General features: G+C 35.0%; 1 protein-coding gene and 1 non-coding gene across 2 annotated transcripts in view; both read left to right on the forward strand.

The window, feature by feature from the left end:
* Positions 1-22799, forward strand: part of SPAG17 (sperm associated antigen 17) — a 249501-nt gene that overhangs the window by 50932 nt on the left and 175770 nt on the right. The window contains 1 exon segment of the mRNA XM_051992887.1: positions 473-544. Coding sequence (XP_051848847.1) covers positions 473-544 — 72 coding nt within the window.
* LOC127563676 (U6atac minor spliceosomal RNA) lies at positions 22604-22730 on the forward strand. The gene has a single exon (XR_007954113.1). It is a non-coding gene; the product is annotated as a U6atac minor spliceosomal RNA (small nuclear RNA).

A 22799-nucleotide genomic window follows, 5' to 3' on the forward strand; every position in this document is an offset into this window, starting at 1 on the left:
CTGTGACTACAATCTATTAAGCCTGAGAAAGGAGACCACCTTCCCCATCTCCTACACAAGTGGATGAATTCTTCATACCCTTCAATGGCTTCCAGAAAGTTCTGGATAATTGTTGATATTTGAGCCCCAAAGCTGGTGTCGTTGTTGGGAGGGACTGCCAGTTTCTCTTCTTCTGGCTCACTCAGAAGACACTTCCATATTCTGCTTCAAAATTTTGATACTCCACAATAAATTATTGCCACTCTTTTTTGTAATGTTTCATTTGGGAATTTATATACTTTTCCAGGATAATGCTCTGCTATACAAATATCTCAGAATAAGTTTCCTTCTCTCAATTGTTTGAGCCACTGAATGATCCCAAAAGGCCAAAAATGATAAAGCAAAAATCCCTCAGTTCTCTGACTATAAAAAGCAGATCTTTCTTTTCATCCATACTTCTGGTTCATTTTAAAATTTTTTCCTTGTCTTACAGATCACTTCACCTCCTCCACCTCCACCCCCAAAAGGAAAGAAAAATGGCACATCTGTACCCTTGTATTATGAGGTTGGTGAAAATACTTACTGAAAAGGTTCTTATTATTTTTAAAATGATGTCACAGTCTATCCCCCAATTTAATCACTGACAACAAAGTGGTTTCTTCCCAACTTCTGATCTTAAAATGCCACCAGGCAAGCCCAAATGAGCTGAATGAAAACCCATTTCCATCTTTGTTTTAAACAGCCGGATTGGCTTACCCCAACTAGTTTCCAGTTTCCCTACTGGTAATTAGTGGTCAGGATGATCTGTTCTCTTATTGGGGTATTCTCTAGTGTGCATATGTATGGGGGAATTAATATGTGTTATATATGTGGAAGATATGTTTTATATAGAGAATTTTATATAGAGAATTTATTATAATATATGTTAATAATATATCACATGCATGTATATATTCATATATGTGTGTATTGTATCCTAGCTACTTATCCTACTAACCTTTCTTTTCATTAGATGTTATTTTCTTTCAGAGTTCCCTTAAGGGTAAAGGAAATAAAGGAAAACAAAGTACCTCTAAATATTTAAAATCATTGAAGTATTATTGTTATTTCTAAAAATTAAATAGGAGTTGTGTCTATAGTTTTGGGGCTACTTCTCTTACGTAAAATTCCTGAAGAGGAGAACTTATTATAAGAGAGCGAAAAAGCCACATAGTATTATTTTCACAAAGATCACAATTCCTTTTTAAGGAACCTTGGTATGTAGCTGATCCAAATCTTTAATTTTACAGATGAGGAAACTGAGACTTTTACTTATCTATAGTTGCATCAGGTATTGTCAGAAATGGAATATGAACCAAGATCCTGATTCTAATGCCAGAGCTCTTCCCATCCATCATACTATGTAATTATTTTCAAGCCCTGTAGAAATATTTTGCTTGCAGATTGCTTTCTCATCAGTTTGTAAGCTATTTGCATGTTTTACCTCCCCCCTTTCATCAGTGTAAGAATTAAAATGTCACCTTCTAGATTCATGGCCCATTTTGCCTCTAGCAGCTGCTCGACATAAAGGTCTGGTTTGGTTGACCCAGCCATGCTCAATGCACCAGGATTTCCTTTAGCCCTGCCTTGTTAAAGTTTAACTTACAGCCTGTGAGAGGCTATAAAATCTTGTGATTAATTAGAAGATTGCTTAAAAATTTCTCAAGCAAGGTTTTATGTTCCTGTGAACCTAGGGCATAAAGATTTTTGGATTCTTCTAAAAAGAATTTATTTGTATTTTGGACTAGTGATGACTAATAAACTTTCTTAAATGTGTCTCAGGTCTTGGGAGATTTTAAAACAGAGTTCTTTTTATTTAAATTCATTTTTTGAGTTTTTTTTTTTAGTTGCAGTCCTTTTGTATGAATTGCTCAATTCTACCTTAATGTGTTCTTTTGTATTTATTTACCATTGTGTGTGATTCTGGGCAAGACACTTAACCCTATATCAGTTTCTATATCAGTAAAATAATCTGGAAAAAGAATGACATACCACTTCAATATCTTTGCCAAGAAAATCCCAGAAGGGGTACTATAATAACAGAACAAAAGAAAAATATTGATGGGATTGTGAATTTTATAGTATTAATTCTCTTTGAATATTTCTCATAATGGAAATGAACTTATTCTAAATTGATGGAGATATATAATACATCTTTTAACTCTCTTTGAATATTTCTCATAATGGAAATGAACTTATTCTAAATTGATGGAGATATGTAATACACCTTGGATTTTTTGTTATAAAGAGTTAATCAAGTGTTTGAACTGTGGCTGGAGTTTTGTTTGATACCTGAATTTAAATGATTTGGAATTTTCTTTCTAAAACAGAACACACTATAAGAAGCAGTGCCCAATTCCTTATCCTGGGACTCATTAGCCTACTGAAAGCTGCTTTCTACTTCAAAGATGCTCTTTTAAAAGCAGAAATGATAGCATGCATGTTTTGACATATAATCCCAACAGACTTTTTGACTTGGATGTGGAATATCACATCATGGCAAACCCAAATCTACTTTTGAAAAACTTTAGCCTCAAATATGTGCCATGGCTCTCCTCAATTGCATATTCTTCACTCTGGGGAGGTCCATTTCACATCTGGTTCTACCAGGCCCTTCCATTGGAACATTTGGGCAGTGAACCTCCCTGACCCTCTCACATACCCTTCTCTGAACGATTCCAGAAGAATAAAGAATGAGGCATGAATTGGACCTTGGGTGCACAAGATATTCATTAATGTCATGGAATATTCTGTGAGTAAAATCAGTAAGAAATATAAAAGAAAAATCCATATTCACAGGCAGGTCCAGCAATAAGCAACATCTCTCTTGATTAGTAGCCCTTCTATAATTTCTTCTGAGATATCACCTCAGAAAACATGGAGTTGCTGACAGTGACCATGTCCCATTAATGAGATCAGATTTTCCAGCAGATGTAATTTCTGGGAGAAGCTACCTCTGAATTTAGGGAGGTGTAAACATTGGCAAAGAGAGAAGTAAGAAAAATAACATGGGACACCTTTTTCCAATAGAACATTTTTCCAAGTCTTGACTAGAGTGGAGTATTGTCTCTGAAGGTAATGAAAGAGATATGATTTTTTAAAGAAATCAGTCAGTTTTGAATCAAGGGGATCCTGTCCCATTGATAAAAATAAGTATTCTCGTCCATCTAATAACTTGGAGGTCAGTTCTGCCTCAAGAATGTTCTGCCCTATATATAATTTAAAGTCATTCCCTCAATCTATGATTCTTCAAATAACATGGATTCAAATCAATGGTATAGTCTTTGGTGCCAGTTATTGACTATAATATTACCACACATGGCTAAATGGATAGCCTTTTGAGTGAATACTGCAGCATAAAGTATATTTAATTCTAATTTTGATTTTCATATATTTCATCAACATTGTCTTCTTTATGTAGTGATAACTTACATATTTGGAGTCTGAATTAAATCACTTCCACACTTTTCTGTCTGGAGGAAAATTGTAAGGGAAGCAAAGATAGCACTCTCCATATCATGCTTCAGAGCATTAGAAATTCTTGGATGGATATTTGCTCAAACTAGTTGGACCACCAATTTTTTTCTTTTGTTAAACTAAACAATTTTTTTTGTCTGGTTAGCTGACCAAATTAACAAGAATTTCAGAATTTCAAGGAATCACAGAGGCGATCTATTTCTATCCAATCAATAATGTAATCATATAAATTACTTATTACTGAAAGAAAGCAATTCAAATTAAAATATGAACTCTGCAAGGATAATAATTTATATCCAATATTATTTTATAATAATCCCCCATTTACCTGGGGATCACTTATATAACCATCTCACCTATCCAGAGCACCATTTAATAATAAATGAGATCCCAACAGGCAAAACAAATGAAATAATTAGGTTATTCAGAAAAAGCCACATTCAGAAAAAGCCACAAGGAAATCTAACGTCTGTGGCAGGAAAGTAGAAAAAGGTTAATTCTTGGGGATCAAAGTCAATAAATAAAGTTCAGCTCTGATATACAAAAGGGACTTAAGGAAAAGAGCATGTATGGTATGACCTCAAACAGATGTTGTAGAAACATGTTCAAAACTCAGGCACTTTATTCATAGGAAAATCCCTTAGGTCTTCACTCAGACTATTCTTGTTTTAAACACAATTCCAACAAACATAATGTCTTGCACATTGTATGCACTTAATAAAGCTTGTTGAATTAAATCAAACATCTTGTTCCCCAGCCTATCACATTTTAGAAGCAGAAAATTATATGACGGCAGGAAAGACAACATGGTGGAAGAGAGAATTGGTCTTGGAGTCTGAAATATTTACATTCATTTCCTGCCCTGAGTACTGGCTTTGTAACAATGGACAAATAACTTTACTTCTAAGTTCTCTAAGCCAGGGCCTCAAACTAAAATAAAAATGAGGGCTACTAATCCCTACATGTGGAACACTGGACAACATGTTGACTTAGTTTTAAAATGCATATTATCTCTCTTTTATTGTATTTGTTTTTATTTTGTTAAATATTTCTCATTTACATTGTGATGGTTGAAAACCTCTGAGAAAAATAATTTCTGCATAATTTAATCATTTTATTAATAAGGTTAGAATAATAAAAGAATGATCATTTAACCATCTCTTTTATACCAAAGACTCATCATAATAGCAGGCTCAAAGTTTATACACTCTTCAAAGAACACGTGTTCCTGAAAGGTAGCAACCAACTGTGGTTGGTTAACCCAATGGAAAGTGGACCATGTTAAAATGAGGGTCTTGGGGTATGTGACTTGGATCATTCCAGTCTTGATCAAAGAGACATCAATTTCCATATCATCTGTCTTAACAGAGAAAAATCAACATTTCCCCAGATCTGTCTGGGCAAATACAATGCATAGAAAAACACTCATTAGCCGAAACGAAACTTAGAATTTTTTACTGTCTGATTAGATGTTAGCCTGGGAATATCTTTAAAAGAGATTTCCCAATGGTTGATTTCTGGATGAGGAAGAAGAAAAGGGGGGAAAACTTGGTTCTAATACAATAATTAGTTATTAAATACAAGAGAGAAATACTCATTTATCAAAACATTTAATCTGGGCCACACAAAGAAATATTATGTATCCTTGACACTTCTCCTTTAAATGACTCTGTAAGATTAAATTATAGAATAGTTGTCTAAGTTGTCTAACATTTTCTTTAGTCCCTATAAAGTCTCCTAACTTATATTCCTTAAATATGTATATATGGATATATTTCTCTTTATTTATTGCCTGTCAGGAGACCTAGATTTAAATCCTCCCACCAACTTTTAATGGCAATTGTGTAATCATGGGAAAGTTATCTAAGGTCTTAGCATCAGTTTTCCTACTCATAAACTTTGAGTACTAATTCTGTCTAACTCAAGGAATTGTTGTCAGGAAAACACCTGGCAAAAAACAGGTACATTCTAAATATTTTGTAAAAATCTGTAGTGATATGTTGTTTTCTCTGCCTAAAGTACATTCTGCTATTCCTCTTATCCGGTCTCTCCTTATTAAAATTCTAGTCATCCTTCAAAGCCTGGTTCAATGCCAGTGTCTCTGATAAGCCTCATCTAATCCCGCAACCAAAAAAAGCCTCTCTCCTTCCTCTAAATTTTTAGCACTTTGTACTTCTCTTATGTATTTATCTTGCATTATTGTTATTTATGTATTTGTATCTGATCTTCCTGAACTAGGCTGTAATATCCTTGTTGACAGAATGATAAGAGAAGAAAGAATACAGAATTTGAAGCTAAAGATGAGTGTCCAAATTCCAGTTCTCTTTACTATCTGTTTGGTCTTAAACAAGTCATTGTAATTTTGAAGACCTCAGTTTCCCTATATGTAAAATAACAGGTTGAACTAGATAATTTATATGATTCTTTCCTGCCATAAATCAATATATACCTCCAGAGTATATGTTAAGCTCTCAAATGCTTACCACATTAACTTATATAGAGGATATAGATAGATAAATAGATAGATAGATATAGATATATGCTATAGAGAGAGGATATATATGTGTACATGGGAAGCATATAAATGTGCATGTGTATATACATATATATGTTACTTAGAACCAGCTAAAATATCATTTTTCTTTGAAAGAAGCTCAACATTGAAAATATTAAGCCATTGGATAGAGCACTAGTCCTGAAGTCAGGAGGACCTGAGTTCAAATCTGTCCTCAGACACTTAATACTTCCTAGCTGGGGCATCCTGGGCAAATAATTGCCCTGATTGCCTCAGTCAAAAATAAATAAATAAATAAGAAGTCATGTGTGAAATTACATGAATCACACGATGAAACATGTTGGGGACTTTTCAGATACACAGCTTTGAGGAACTTGAAAGCCATTGAATTAGAAAGTTGGAGAAAACTATAGGATGTCTCATTTGCACGGGAGTTTGCTTATCTGAAGTTGAAATGAACAATCTATCTTATTTTATAACTGGAAATATTTATCCACATTTGAGAAGGATTATTTGTGATGCTTATTTGCAAATATATCAATATATCAACATTTATTAGGTACTTACTATTTGTCAAGCACTGTACTAAATAAATGTTGGTGATATAAATACAAAGAATGAAATAATGTATATATGTGTTGTGTGTACATACACATATATATAATTTATATGAATATTCTCATATATATATATATATATAAATATATCATAGAATAATGAAATCTCAAGGTGAGAAGGAACCAGAAGCACATCAATGACCAAAAATACCTCTATCTAAAACAAAAAACAACTATATATAGCAATGATCCCCACAAATTTCATGCAATAGACATATACAAAGGCAGTTAGGTGATGTAATGCATAGACTACCAGGCCTGGAATCAGGAAGACTTGAATCCAAATCCATCCTCAAACATTTGCTAGCTGTGAGACTCTGGGCAAGTCATTTGATCCAGTTTTGCCTCAGTTTCCTCATATGTATAATGAAGATAATAATAGCTCCACCCAGGACTGTTGTGAGAATAAAGAGAGAGAATAATTATAAAGTATTTTAACAGTGTCTGCCACATAGTAAAAACTATATTAGTGTTTATTATTATATAAATTTCTTTAACAGTAACTAATTTGAATGCATATATATATAATGCATATTATACAATATATTACATATTTATATATTACAGAAGTCTGCATATATATAAAATGTATATTATATAATGTAATGTAATATATTTATATATTACATTACATTATATATTACAGATCATATTTATAACATGCAGATTATAAATTTATCACTAAAGTTTCTCTTTAACACTTATCAGTAAGGAAATGGAACATATATATGCACATATATGTAAATATAAAAATATATGTGCTTATGTAAATGTGTACATATATCTATGTATGTTTTTCTCCCATCCCCACTTGACCCAGTTTGGCTTAAAGTTCTTAATGGGAATACCTCTTCTCTGAAGTTATTTCATAATTGAATGACTGATTTAAGAAAATTGTTTAAGATATTCATCCTGGGAGTATTGAGATAAATCCAAGCTAAGTACTATAAGCTGCAAATATTGCATCTTCATTTCTAATTTGTTTTCACTGTCTTATAGATGCTATTTGGTATTGTTACATTGAATTGTCATTAGCTTCCCAGACATTTTATTTTTCTTCTTTTCATATTACCTAGAAATAAAGTGAACAGACCATAGCTCACAGAATCTCAGAGCCAGAAGAGAATTTTGAGGTCAACTAGTCCAACCATCTTCTTTTACAGATGTGGAAAATGAGGTCCAGTGAGATGAAATTTGCCCAATATTACACAGTCACAAGGGGCCAGTTGGCGCTGTCACCTGGTTCTCCTTCTGCCAGTTCAATGTTCTTTCCACTATCTCATATTTGCATGTATCCAAGTTCCTTTCTTCATATATTGTTTGCAACAATTCACAATACAGAAGACATTTTATTAACTTGTTGCCTCTCTTGAACAGATTGCTAATGTTTCATTCCTTGAACAATGTCCCTAATTCAGCTGTTCCCAAACTGTTGGTGTTCCACATGGTGTCCATAGGGATTCATTAAGAAACTGTCCATGCTAGCGATAGCTTTACCTCCAAAACAGTCAATATGAAATAATGTATATATCATAACCATTTATCATGTGCAATGATGTTTTGTATGAAAATTGACTTAATTTCCTTTATTTTAACCCAGAATTTCTCCAGCTTCCCTTTATCTCAGGCAGGGCCCCCTGAACTAAGATTTATGGAGCCTGTCAATATATTTCAAATTCTAAAGCATTCCCAAATTAGTTTGGGAAATTCCGTTCACATTGACAGTCTTTGCAGTACAAATAGAAGTTTCTACTTATTTGGGGGGTGTCCCTTGTCAAAATGAAAAATGGTCAAATATCATGTTTTAGCAATAAGAATAAATAATTTGTAAAAATATTTAAGCAGTATGAAATTATTAAAATGGTTAATCCATGGGGGCCAGCCCATGTAGTATGTCCTGGAAAAGACTAAGGAAAAGGGAGACAGGAAACTTTCTCTTGTATTTCCAATTCTGCATTTTAAAACAAAAAAAAATACTTGGAAGAACTGGAAAATAGCCAACATAATGTCATTATTTCAGAGAGAGCTTAGGGACACACCAGGAAATTACAGGCCAGTTAGTTTAACTTTACTTATAGGGAAAGTATTAAAAACTGCTGCAAGAGATCAAGAAAAAGGATGCTTAGAAAAATGGAAAAAAATGATGCTTAGGAAAGCAAAGCTTGAGTCAGGCAAGCCTAGCTAACATGATTTTCTGGAAGGGAAGGTCATGTTTTAGGAACTTGTTGAAATTCTTTGAAGATATTACTGCCAGTACAGACCTAAAAAGAGTAAAGTGAATAACAGCATATGTATATCTTTTTCCATTCCACATCAATTGTGAAGAAATGCCTAGAGACCAGCAGAGGTCTGCCCCAGGACTCTTAGCAACCACAGTTAAAACTTCTATCAAAATAGTAACCCCCCAAAATGGGATCCAGTGGAATGATTTTAATCTGGAACCAATTAATACAACTTGATATATATAAATGTAAAATCACAAGTTGTGAAAAAGCCAGTAATATCAAACCTACTCCAGTCTGCTTTAAGAATGATTAGGGACCTGTATGGAAAAATCTTGTTTCAAAGAGAATGTGCAGTTGTAGACTACAAGAAAGGAAGGAATCATTGACTAGAAATGAAGAAGGAAGAAAAGTATTACAAGTATAAATTATGCAGAAAAACTTTGTAGAAGTAAGAAAGGAAGGATATCTATAAAGCAAAACAAAACAAAAATAAGAACTTATGTCAGAAGAGGGCATTCAGATGTTACTGGATTGGTCCAAATCAATGAATGTCAACACTAATGATCCAGGTTGTTCTGCAGTGTCAGGAAGAGGCCCATGGTCTGATTATGAGAACGGGGTCAAGATTTGGTAACAAGAAGGATATGTGTATGTGTACATGTGTATGAGTCCAAATACAAGAACAACATTAATAATCAAATATGAAAATGGATTTGGGATCTTGGATTTTGAAATATTTGATATCAATGGAGATCATCACCCATCCATACCTATCTTTTGTAACTCTTGTGTATGGCTTTCCATATAAGAGTTACACCCAGTGTGAGGGTCTTCTTCATTTTCTCCACTTTACAAGAGTATTAATCTTGTAGTCACTCCCTTCTATCTCAGTCTCTGTTTCTGCTGTCTGTCTCTGGCTCTTTCCCTCTCTTCCTTTCTCTCTCTTTATCTTTCTCTGTGTGTCTCTCTGTGTGCATTTCTGTCTCTGTCTCTGTCTCTGCCTTTGTCTCTGTCTCTTTCTACCACCTCCCCCTCCATTTCTCTTTTCTTGTTCTTCTCTTGTTCTTTTCTCCTTCTCTTCTTCTTGTTCTTCCTTCTCTTCCTCATCCTCCTCCTCTTCCTCCTCTTCCTCCCCTTCCTCTTCGTCCTCCTCCTCCTTCTCATCTTCCTCCTTCTCCTCTTCTTTCTCCTTCTCCTCCTCTTCCTTCTTCTACTTCTTCTTCTCCTTCTCCTCTCTCCCTCCCTCCCTCACTCCCCACCCTCTCTTTTTTTCTCTCTCTCTCTCCCTTCCTCCTTCCCTCCCTCTCCCCCTCCTCTGTGTGAATTTGTGTGTGTCTTTCTTTCTTATTCTCTCTCTCCTCAGTACATTGTGTTAGGCCTGATAAAGTTAGAAAGTTTATATAAAACCTTATCCCCTCAGTGATTGAGCTTACAATCCAGTAAGAAGACAAAACATGAATACAGATAACTATAATGCACACCAATGATTGGCAAATGTTGAATTGCATGGTATGAATATTAGAAAGGTGCAGAAAAGTTCCCACATGATACCCAAAGAAGAAAAGTCTGTTATCAAAAGGGAGATTAGGGAGATTTTTGTCAATCTGAGCATTAAAGTATTAAAGGATTCACTCAAAGAGGTGAAAAAGGAGGGAGAAAATTATGGATACAGAGAACAATGTGGAAGTACAGGTGTGAAGGAAGCAGGAAGGTGATGATGCTTTTAGGGAACAAATTGTGTCTAATTGGTTTATACTACAATTAGATATTTATCTCTCAATGGAAAAGAAGCTACTTCTTTCCAGGCAGGACCTGGTTTGTTTGTCTTGGCACTCCCAGCACTCATTCAGTGCCAGACACATATTAGGCATCTAATAAGTACTCGCTAATTGATATGATTACATAAAAATGGGTTTCTAATAAATATTTGTTTAATGAAGAGAGTGAATGGTTGAGCATAAGGGATAAGAAGAGGGTTGTCTCCAAGGCTATGAACCAAAGTCAATGAAAAGATGGAGGTGCTCTCCACAGAAATTGGGAAGTTGAAAGAAATGAAGGAAGGTAATGAGGTTCCCCTTTGGATATATTTAATTAAATGGGACATGTAGGTGAAAATATTCAGCAGGCATTTCATTGGTGATACAAACCTAGAGTTCAAGAGAGATATTTGAGTTGGATATAAATTTGGGGATCATTTACATAAAGAGAATAATTGAAGCCAAAGAAATAAATTCCATATCTTACTCCTCACTTCAATACTATATATGTGTCTTCTTTAAAAAAGAACTGTTTGAGTTTCATATGCATCAATATTCATCTCTTTAGACAGCTTTCCTTATTTTTCCTCAGAGGTCATTATTTGTGTCTTGATAATTTAATTTTGGGGAAATTTCTATCCCTCTTGAGCTAATACTTCTGTATAATTCTAGACCTTATATTTCCTTCTTAGATACTTATATTTCCTTTAAACACTGAAATATTTTCTTTCCAGAGCTGAGCTACATGTCATTTTGCCTAGTTTTTCTTTTCTCTATCATGGAGTCTTATGGAGCTGTCATTTTCTTCCACCCAGAATTTCTACATCAGCAAGAATTCTCCCTTATTGGTCAGGAAATGATAGAGAATATCATTTTCTTTATTACTTCCTCTATTTTTTGAAGAATGAAATTCAAATTAAGACAAATCATGGTTTTCTTACCCCTGGAACCGTGTTTTTCCCACCCAATTTTACAAAGATCTTTGTCACCAGCAAATGTACCTCATCCAAGTTGTTGATAACAACAACAATAATAAAGTACGTAAAAAACCAAGGGTAGATACTTGGGTGCTTCTAGTAGAGATCCACTCCCTAATATAAATATATTTAGAATTATCCTCTCTGTCTAGTAATCCAGCATGCTCTTTATTCACCTAAATGTGTTATCCTGTAGCTTACATCTCTTCTTTTTTGTCCACAAGGATAACATGACACACCATCAAATGCCTTACAAAAAAGCAGGTGTGCTTCATGTTCATTTCATAGCATCTGGGGATAACTAGGGTCTTAGACAGAAGAAGACATCATGGTGTACTGTATCTAGAGTCAGGAACACTGGGCAAGTTAACTCAATCTTTCTGGGCCTGTTTCCTTATCTATAAAATGAAGGAATTTGGACTCAATGATGTCTAATGTCCTTTCCACCTCTAAATCTATGATTCTATGATTCTTACTTCTATAGAAAATGGGGACTGGGTAACCCAAATTTGGGTTCAATAGATCAAGAAGTGGCCAGAAACTATGAAATAAAATCCCAAACCACATAATATGTTTGGTAATTTCATTTTTCAATGGTTTAGATCATGCCTACTTACTGCAAACACTTGAAAATGGTTCAACTTAATGTTGTTAAGTCCTCTTAAATCTAAATCTAAATCTTATCACTAAATATAGCTTTTTGTTATTGTTTTCAGTCTTGTCCAACTCTCCATGAATCCATGGGGATTTTGTTGGCAGAGATATTGTAGTACTTTGCCATTTCCTTTGTCAGCTCATTTTACAAATGAGAAAACTGAGGGAAACTGGGTTAACTGACTTGCCCAAGATCACATAGCTAATAGTGTATGAGGCTAGATTTGAATTCAGGAAAATGATTCTCCCCTACTCCAATATGGCACTCCAATCTACTGTGTCACCTAACTACCCTAACTTAAAAGACAATAGCCAATAATTACAATAGACTAAATGGTCTTGTGGACTATAGTATACTTAGCATTTCCAGTAACACGAGTTCCAAAGTAGAATAATTGATTCATTCAGCTGTGAGTCCCCTATTATTTGAAATTTAGGGATGCTGCAGTGATCACTTATCCTTTTGTGTTTCTGTAAAACTTTTATTTTTTTAATGTATTTACCTGCTTTCCTCTCTTGCCACTTGCTTGGGGGATTATGGAGGTAGGGATAAAAAATATTTAGTAGGTTGTAATTTGACTGTTCTATCCTTATTCTCATGCTTACTTATTATTAGAATTCACATCCACTCAATTTCACTCTATAGGAGACCTCACTTCTCATTCATCCTTTTAGTAAGAACAATACTAGCATCAAGGTAGGTTTCTTCAAAGTAGAAATCATAAATGACAAGCTCTTTCCAAAACTGCATTAACTGGTCTATTTCAAGTTTGCATTTTAAGGGTCACAATTTTAATTATTACTGGATAATAATAAAGGGCAGTTAGATGACTCCATTTATAGAGCACTGGTCCTGGAATCAGTAAAATTTAAGTTCACCTTAAGCCTCAGACACTTACTACCCATATGAACTAATCCAGTGGAGAAGAAAATGGCAAAACACGTCAGTATCTTTGTCAAGAAAATCCCATGACCTGTGTGATCCATGGAATCATAAAGAATCAGAGAAGATTAATCAACTAAACAAGAATAACAAAAGATGAATAAAGTGTTCATGATTTTCTAGGTTGACAATAATGAATTTTAAAAATTCTCTCCACCTTAATTGGTAGATTAAAATTAATAAGATTTCTATCAAATTTGTTAACCTTCATTAATAATTTATTTGGAAAGGACAAACTAGTTCTAAATTCATGATAAAGTGTCCTTATAACTTTGTTGGTCTTTTGTTTTTTCTCTAAATTAGAGAGGATTTAATTACTTATCTATACATTAGATTTCCTGCCCCTTCGCATGTCAAAAGGGCAAAGTTTGTTGATATAACAGCAGATGCTCGCTCACCATTCCCGACCTGCCTAGTTTGTAACTATCCCAAGGGTGGCTGGGAAAAGATTTGGGATAACAGAGGAAAAATAGTGGAGGGAAGAGGTTTTTGAGGAGGTGGGGTGGGGACTGAGAGAAGAATGGTAACCAGGTCTTACCTTAGATAGGAAAATGGATAGAAGCCCTTGAAATGTGTTCATATGAATTGGGTAAGGAATATTGTGGTAATCGTCATAATGATTTTCAATCAAATGGAATGGGCAACTCAGGCAGGGCAGTACTCTCTGCTTTCTTTTGGCATGAGTTGTATTTCCCAGGATCATCCCAAGAGATGGAGTACATGAGAAGTATCTAGTGTTCATAGTTGCTAAAGGAAGATAGATGCAGAGATAAGATTCACTTGTCTTAGATGGTGGTAAAGTGGTTTAATGAAAGGGCAGGAAGTTGGAATAGGATTTGTGAATAGAACAGTGATTTCCATAACACAACACTGCCTCCTTTGAGAACTAATACTTCTGGAATTGGGGTTCATGAGAAAGTTCCCCTTCCCCCAAAAAACCCTAAATGAGAGAAAGGAAGAAAAACAGAGGAAAAGGGGACTGGAAATGTGAAGAAAGAGAGATCTATCATTGTGTTATTTTATGAATAGGAATATGCAGGGAGCAAAATTGTCTTCATATATATGTATGTGTGTATACATATATGTACATATGCATGTGTGTACATATGCATATATGTTTATATGTTCGTGTATAGAGAATGTATATATGGATGTAGAAAATAAAATAAGGCAATTGTATTTTTTTGTAGCCCATGGATGTGAGATAAGATTTTAGAATAGATTAAAAGAATAAAGAAAGAATTTGGGGGCTTTACAGAGAGATAAAGTAAATTAGCACATCATAGAGAAGAGAATCACAAAGGACAGATGAGGAGGAGGGGCAAGGAAGACATAGTCCCATCTGTAACTAGACTGGGAGAGAATATTTTTAAAAGAGGAAAATAAATTGAAAAGAATTATTTGAAATATAGAGTTGGGTGGAGGAAGTATACTTTGTTCGACATTAGGAAACGGATATGCTGTATACATCTTAAAGCATGTCAAAACAAAAAACAAAAAACAAAAAAAAAAAACGGAACTCATTATCTTTCCCAGAAACTCTCCTTTCTAACTTGCCTATTACTGTAGAGGATGCCATTATCCTACCAGTTACACATAGGTATGGGCTGTAGGCTCACATCCTTTGGGTCAACCATAGGTTTTTCTCACCCATCTCTGCATGGTAGGTAGTGCAAACATCATTCTTCCCCATCCCATTTCCAATTCTGGAACTATCATTAAGTCAGTTTTGTCATTACTCTTGGAAAGGAAGTGTCAATATGCTCCCTTATGACTCTACTACATCATTGTCACTTTCCAAACCAAATTGGCCCTATCTGACCATTATTCGGTTTTGTGTGTTGTCTACCCTATTAGTATATAAATTCTTTGAAGACAGGAATTGTCTTTGGATTATTATTATTATTAATTTTATCTCAGGCTACCTTAGCACATTGCTTGGAATCTAATAAGTGCTTAATAAATGATTTTTCATCCATTTATTCATTCTTCCCATTATAAAGATGAACAAACTGGGACTCGGAAAAGCTAAACAATCTATTCAAAGTTACACAACAAGAAAAAGGCAAAACTGGGGCACACATTGACCTTACATTTCCACCAGACAGTACTCTTTTCACCACACCATGCTATTATTTGCTACCACAGGAAGATTTGCTTTTTTCAACTTCCTCAAAGAGTGATTGCAGCAAAAGGTTTCTAGCATGTACTCTTGTGCTTTTTTTTTTTTTTTTTGACATATTCAGGTTAGACATCCAAAATACACATCTCCCTCGGGAAATTTATCATATTTCAAATTACACATGTCTGTTATAACATGAATCTTTGTTTTACCTACCATGTATTTATTATTGCTGCTCCTGAAACTTCCTCAAACCCCCAAAGAGGTCTTAATCCCTGTCAAATATTATTATGTTCCTGACTTTTATGCAGTCTTGAAAAGGCTTGTTTATTTAGTTTCAGTGACTCCTTGTTACTGCCAAATATTATTTCATTTCAGCACAGATGTTGAGGAGGCCAGTGACTGGAATTACTTTACAGTTCTGACATTGTCAGGAGATGTATCCCAGTTTAATTAGGGACAGCTGCAAATGAGTAGGGAGTCACCTGCTGCAGCTATTTATCATCATTATAAACTCACAGAGCAAGGGATCCGGGCACTTTATAAACCTTCACTGTTAGAAAGTGTGTGCAAGATGGAGCTTGTGATTTTAATGCCTTTTATGCCTATACAGAGCCTACTCAGATAAAAATGGGGTTGTCTCTGCTATACTATTTTCTTGTCATGACATATGAAGTGTGAAAATGTTTCTGCTACCCCTATTTATTCTGCTTGTGCTGAGATCGTGAGATGTTAGAAGTAGGAGAAATTCCTAGAGGTCACCCAGCTCAATTCTTAACTGAAGAGTGATTGTTCACTACAACATCACTGAGAAGTGGCTCTCAAGTTGATTACTTCAAAGATCAGGGAACCCATTACTTTATGAAACAGTCATTGTACATTTGGACAGTTCTTATTGTGAAGAAGACAAAATCTGCTTTCCTGTACCTTCCACCCATCCATCTCAGTTCTTTTCTTTGTGACCAGCTTAGAGAAATCTTCATTTTAAAGGAGGAAGGGACCTTAAAACTGATTCCAATATCTCCATTTTACAGATGAGAAAAATGAGGTCAAGGGAGGCTCAGTTTTTTGCCCATAATCACACAGTAAATGGAAAGGCAGAATTCAAAATTAGGTCTTCCACTGGGTTTAGAGTCAGGAGAACTGGGTTCAGATTCTGGTGGTCCAGTATATTTCACCTCGTTGGGTTTTAGTTTTCTCATCTGTAAAATGGACAGGTTGAACTAAATAACTTCCAAGGTGCCTTCTTTGATATAGATTCTTGGATAACTGGATGAGTTTATGCTCTTTACTAAATATTGGCGAGAATTTCAAAAATTAAAAATGGTTGCCAAGTAAAGGGATGCACCACAGAACTCACACAATTCCCCACACCTCTCTGTCTTATTTTAGGGTAAAAATATTGAAAGTTAGGGGAAATTATGAATTAATATGTTGTACAATATTCTGCCTGATCCAGGTTGTCTTTAAGGAAATGTGTTGAACAGTAAAAAATCAGACACAGAAAATGGAATATCTTTCACAGAGGTGTCAAACATGGCCCACAACATTCTTAAGTGTTGCTCAAACTAGATTTAATTGTAACTGGGAAATATTTAACAAAATATTAAAATACAATAAAACATGAATAATTTTACATTTTGAAATTTAAGTCAATGTATGACTTATAGGCATCCTTATGAACTAATTAGAGGCTCGTATTTGCATTTAAATTTGCTTAATTAGTCTTTCAAATCTTTTTATTTACAATCTGTTCAAATTGGAATCTTTCAATAGTTTCTAGAATCACTTTACTCAATTTCAAAGTTTTCTATCTATTGCACAACATCAAGTCCATCTTGATCTCAAGGGCTTTAAGAAGATTAAATTAGATATAAAGTCACCAGGGATTTGAAATATTTCTAGGATCAGCATGAACAAACTGTTCACTGCTCAAAGAATGAACTCAAAGAGCTGGAATTATTAATTTTTTATACTTGATCAAGAATGTATATAATTCAAAGTATTCTTACATATAGAATGAATTAAATGCTTAGTATTTGGGGAGATATAAGGACATGCAAGGTATAAACTAACATAATAGGATTTTAGGGAAATTAAATTGTAATATGGCATGCTTTTAGGGAGTAGTCATTTATAAGAGACAATCTTGGTACAGTAGGAAGAGAACTGACTTCACAGCCAGAAAAACCTGAGATTAACTTAGGTCACTCACATATGATGGCTCTATGGTTGTGGGAATTCATTTTAGCTCTCAGAGGTTTAGGCAATTTTTGAAGATTATAGATTCTAGGGACTTCCCAATGCCAGTGGAATCATAGATCCACTCCTTATCCCTGTTTTCTTTATTTTGCTACTGTTCAATTGTTTCAGCCTCTTTGTGACCCCATTTGGGATTTTCTTGACAAAGATACTAAAATGTTTGCCATTTTTTCCTCCAATTCATTTTCCATATGAAGAAACTGAAGCAAACAGGGTGAGTGATTTGTATAAGGTCACACAGTAAATCTCAAAGGCTAGATTTGAATTCAGGATGATAAATCTTCTGATATAGTATCCACTGTACTGTCTAGCTGTCCTTATTGTCTTACAGTACACCAAACACTTGTGATAAAAATTCAAAAAGCAAGACAGAACCTGCCCTCAAGGAGTTTTTAATTCTAAAGAGAGACAGAATACATTTAGAACAGTAGAGTCCAGGAAAAGAGTTATGGTCTGGGAAGGTTCCTGGACTAGTAGGACAATCAATCTACACACTAGATGTAATGTGATTAACTTTTTAGAACAAGAAGTAGAAACTGGAAGAAAGGACTGAAGAGAAAAGGTTGAAAATAAGATGGAAGAAAGTGCTCCATTCCAGAAAGCACAGAGCCCATCGCATGGGTTTTGGAAGATCAGTTTGGAGGTGGCAGCAGAGCAGAAAATGACAGACATGTGAACTTTTACAAATACAACAATATTTTTAAACTTCCTTTTTCCATTTTGTTCTGTTTGTGGGGGGAACCGTATCCTCAACTCAGAGTTCCCATTTGACTTTAAAAAAATAAAATTGTATGGCACACAGAGCATGTATTCATGATATCAAAGAGATCATGAATATCATCTAGAACATTCCCAGTGAGGTATTATACAACCAGTTGTTAAATACCTCCAGTGGAAAGAGCAGACTATCCTGGGAGGCAGCTCATCCATTCCAAGTTTGGACAGCTCCAATTGTTAGGAAGTTTTTCCTTATGTTAAACAGAAATTTGCCTTCTCCCCATAGGCATTAGCTCTACTCCTCCCTCCTTCTCTGTCCCTAAATAGACCAGATCTTTCCTCAACATGACAATATCTCAGATATTTTTTTAAATTGTCATCATGCCTTCCTTAAATTGCTTCTCTATATTCATTCCCCATGCCTTCACAAGGACTTGGAACCAAATCCAACCCAATGCTTAGCACAGTAGTAGTCCATAATAAGTTTTTAATAAATGCTTGTTGACTGCCTACCTGATCAGTAACTTCTGACAATTACTACCCGAATGATCTCTCTGGCCCCTTGATTTTTTCATTTATAAAAGTAAAAACCTTATGAAATTTCTTTCAGCTTAGATTTACGATCTGATGAACTGTTACTTATTTGACATGTTTTTAAACCCAACCTTCCCCCCTTCAGTTATTCTGTATACTCTTTATGTACCACTCCGGATTATTCCACTATTTCTCAAAATGTAACAACTCAGAACTGGACGTGTAATGGTCTAGCTGTTGTTTGACCAAGGCAAGATTCAAAAAGACTATTGCTTCTCTCCTTTTGTAGATTGTGCTATTTTTAAGCCCAAGCTTAAAGAATCATGGCTTTAGAGCTGGGTCTCAGTAGAGGATAGATACATTTAATGTGCAAAGGACACTCTGTATGATATCAAATTTAGTCCTCTCAACAACCCTGGGAGAAAGATGCTGCTATTAGTCCCATTTTACAGATGAGGATACTGAGAAACTGGAGAATTTGAGTAATTTTCCCACAAGTATCTGAAGCAGGATTTGATGACTTGGTCTTTCTACTTCCAGTTCAGCATTCTCTCCACTATATACCTATCTGATTCAGTTTATAGAGGAGAAAATTGAGAGGTGACATGACTTTCCCAAGTCACATAGGTAGGAACTCTCAAGTCCAAGTTGAGCAGTCTTATTTCCCACATTTCACTGAAGGGGGGGGACTTCATCACTCTCCTGAAAGCACAGAAGTATAGGGGTATCACTGGGTCACAGTTTGTATGAAAAAGATGAGGGCATTTCATTGGTTTAATATGCATCATCACTGTGACAGCAGCAGGGGAATGCAGACATATATTTAATAATTGATTCACTCTAAGTATGTACAGGATATTTATAAAGTGTAATCGGTATCATTGATATTTTCTCCATCACTTTGGAAAATCTAGACAATCAACAAAATAATAAGACAAGATGTCAAGGGGGAGAAATGACAATCCTGAGCCTGGAACTGATAGGATTCACTGAATCATTAACAAGGAATGAGGAAAGAAGTAGCAACAGATTCAAAACCCATCTGTGCCATTCTCCTCGGTGCTTAATGGTCCCTGGATCTCAAGTATGGAAAGGGAGAAGAAAGTTGAGGCTGTTGGGATGGGGTCCCATAGTAAAAAGTCTGAGGCTTCTGATATCCTCAAAAGAAATTATTGGGTTGCTCTCCATGGAATGGGAAGCCAGGGAAGCCAAATTATGCCCAGGAAGAGCCAAGGGATTTCCCTTCCCATTTACTCAAGTAAATTGAGTAATTGAACCATGAGAACATGAGGTAGTACTTGGGAAAGACAATGAACACATAGTAGATGAATTAGAAGGCCAAATTTCAGCAACCTGGTTATTGAGCCAACTAGGAGGCACAGTGGATAGAATTCTGAGCCAGTCAGGAAGACCTGAACTCAAATATGGCCTCAGTCCCTTAATAATTATAAGACTTTGGGGGCAGCAAGGTGGCACAGTAGATAATACACCAGCCCTGAAGTCAGGAGGACCTGAGTTCAAATCTGACCTCAGATACTTCCTAGCTGTGCGACCCTGGGCAAGTCACTTAACTCCAATTGCCTCATCAAAAATAATAATAATAGTAGTAATTACAAGACTTTGGCAAGTCAGTGCCTCAGTTTCCTCAACTGCAAAATGGAGATGTGACAGCACCTACTGCCTGTGGTTTTTGTGAGGGTCAAATGTGGTAATATTTATAAAGCAGTTAACAATGCTGTTGCTGATGATGACAATGATGATAATGATGGTGATGATGATGATGCTAAGAGCATTGGGCTTAGTCCTTATTCTGACACTAACTCTGGATCTCTGTTTCTACCTCTGTTCAATAATGGGGCCCCAATAATGGGGCCACAAAGTGGCCTTTAAGTTCCTTCATTCTCTTAATTAGTCTAAAAGTCAGAGATTTGGCTCTCTCTTTCTCTTTGTCTCTCTGTCTTTCTCCTCATTTTTCAGTAATAATCAAGTTCACCTTGCTCTATGATCTAGAGATCTGGTCTGCCTCAGTTCTCTCCTCTGTAAAAATATTTAAGATTAAATTATCCCAAGAGTCTCCATCTCTATCATTCTGCCCAGATTTGAATCGTTTACAACTTCAAGTCTTCTTTCTTAGTTTGAATCTGGAATAGAATCTTGAATGAGAAAAGAAACTGTTCCTTGCACTGGTTATGACATACTTAGAGTGTTGTGTTTATATGGGAGCCACATTTTACAAGGGATATTGACAAGCTATAGAACATACAAAGAAGGGTGATGAGGAAAGTCATATTTATGCTGGAAGGATTAACTGAATAAGCCAGAAAGGTCAACCTGGAAAAAAAAAAAAAAAAAAGAAGAAGAAGACGACAAGGGCAGAAGTCATATATTGGGTAGAAGCATAGATGTCTTCAAGTACTTGAACAAATGTCATGAAAGAGGAATTAATTTTATTTTGCTTGGTTCTAGATGTTCAGATTTAAGGCTAAATAGTGATAATTACAAAGAAGCAGACATTAGATCAATGTAAGAAAAAATTAGAGCTTTGCATAAAGAGGGCCAGGCACATTGTCTTTAATTAGAGACTGAGTGATTACCTGTCCAAAATGTTATATGAATTTTTATTCAAATATAAGTTTTCAAATTCCTTCTAGGTCTGGTAGCTTTTACCGATCTTCTAAAAGAAATTCTTCTTCCGCTATAGATTAGGGCAAAGTAATTTTGAGGTGTCTTCCAATCTCAAGGAGTCTACAATTTGTCTTGAATTTATAGTCTATTAAAACACCTAAATCTTTTTTATACCCATATTTTTGCCACTATTTCCCACCACCACTATATTATACAACTAATTTTTTAAAAACCCTGTTACAAAACTTTGCATTTATCTATATGCACTTTTATATTGTAAACTTTGGGCCAGCATTTCAAACTTCCTATCTTTTAATTCCACCAATTTCATATTTTTGCTAACCCTCCCAGCTTTTTGTCATTAATAGTTTTAATAAGCACATTGTCTATCCCTTGATTTATGTCATCGATAAAAAAAAAATTGAACAGAAAAAGATAAGGAGATAATTCTGTGTCATTCCACAAGTTACATTCTTTCAAGTTTTATATCAAACCTCTAATCAACACTCTTTGGATTTAATGAACCTATCTAATTTGCCATCATCAAGCATACAATTCTCTATCTTGTTTAAAAGCATAGCATGATGAGATTTGATAATGGCTTCCTGAAATCTAAATATGCTGAATTAATATGCATTCCTCTTACCTATTAGTATGTTTATCTTGTCCAAAATGGGTTAAAAAGCCTAGTCTGTTATGATTTGTTCTTAATGAACCCATGTTGCCTCCCTGTGATCACCTCTTTCCTCTATAAGCATTTATAAACCATGTTTTTAAACAATATTATCCAATTTCTTTATCCCAGAAAAAATTAGGTAGAAAGATTATATGGTTTGACCAAGATCATATAGCCATTGAGTGGCTGAACTTGGAATAAAAACAAGGTCCTTTTTTTTTGCCTATTCCAGTACATATTCTGTACTGTCCTACTTCTCAATCCCCAATCATGAAATCATTCTGAGCTCATGATAATAGAAATCAAGAAGTAAAGGCAGGACTTGTAATCAACAAAGTCTTCCTAGAATTGGGGACAACTTAAGTGTAAGATCTGAAGTTTCCAACATTGTAATTAAAAGGAAAGAACTATACCTATCTTGCTACCCTCCATGCCCTGCCTATTATACATAATAAGAGTCTCCTTTAAAAGTAGGGTGTGTTTTGTGTTGTATAAAAAGAGAAAAGGTTAGCATTTCGCTTGATAAGGATGGAAAAGGTCCTAGTGGCCTTTACAACACATATACAGTTATGGCTTTGCTGACTACTCTAGGCCAAGAATAGGGTCTGTTTTTATCTTTTTTCATATCTTCAATTTCTAGTGCACTGTCTGGTAGATGGTAGATGTTTAATAAATGTTTG

The sequence above is a fragment of the Antechinus flavipes genome, chromosome 4 (genome assembly GCF_016432865.1).
Source record: "Antechinus flavipes isolate AdamAnt ecotype Samford, QLD, Australia chromosome 4, AdamAnt_v2, whole genome shotgun sequence".
Lineage (NCBI taxonomy): Eukaryota > Metazoa > Chordata > Mammalia > Dasyuromorphia > Dasyuridae > Antechinus > Antechinus flavipes.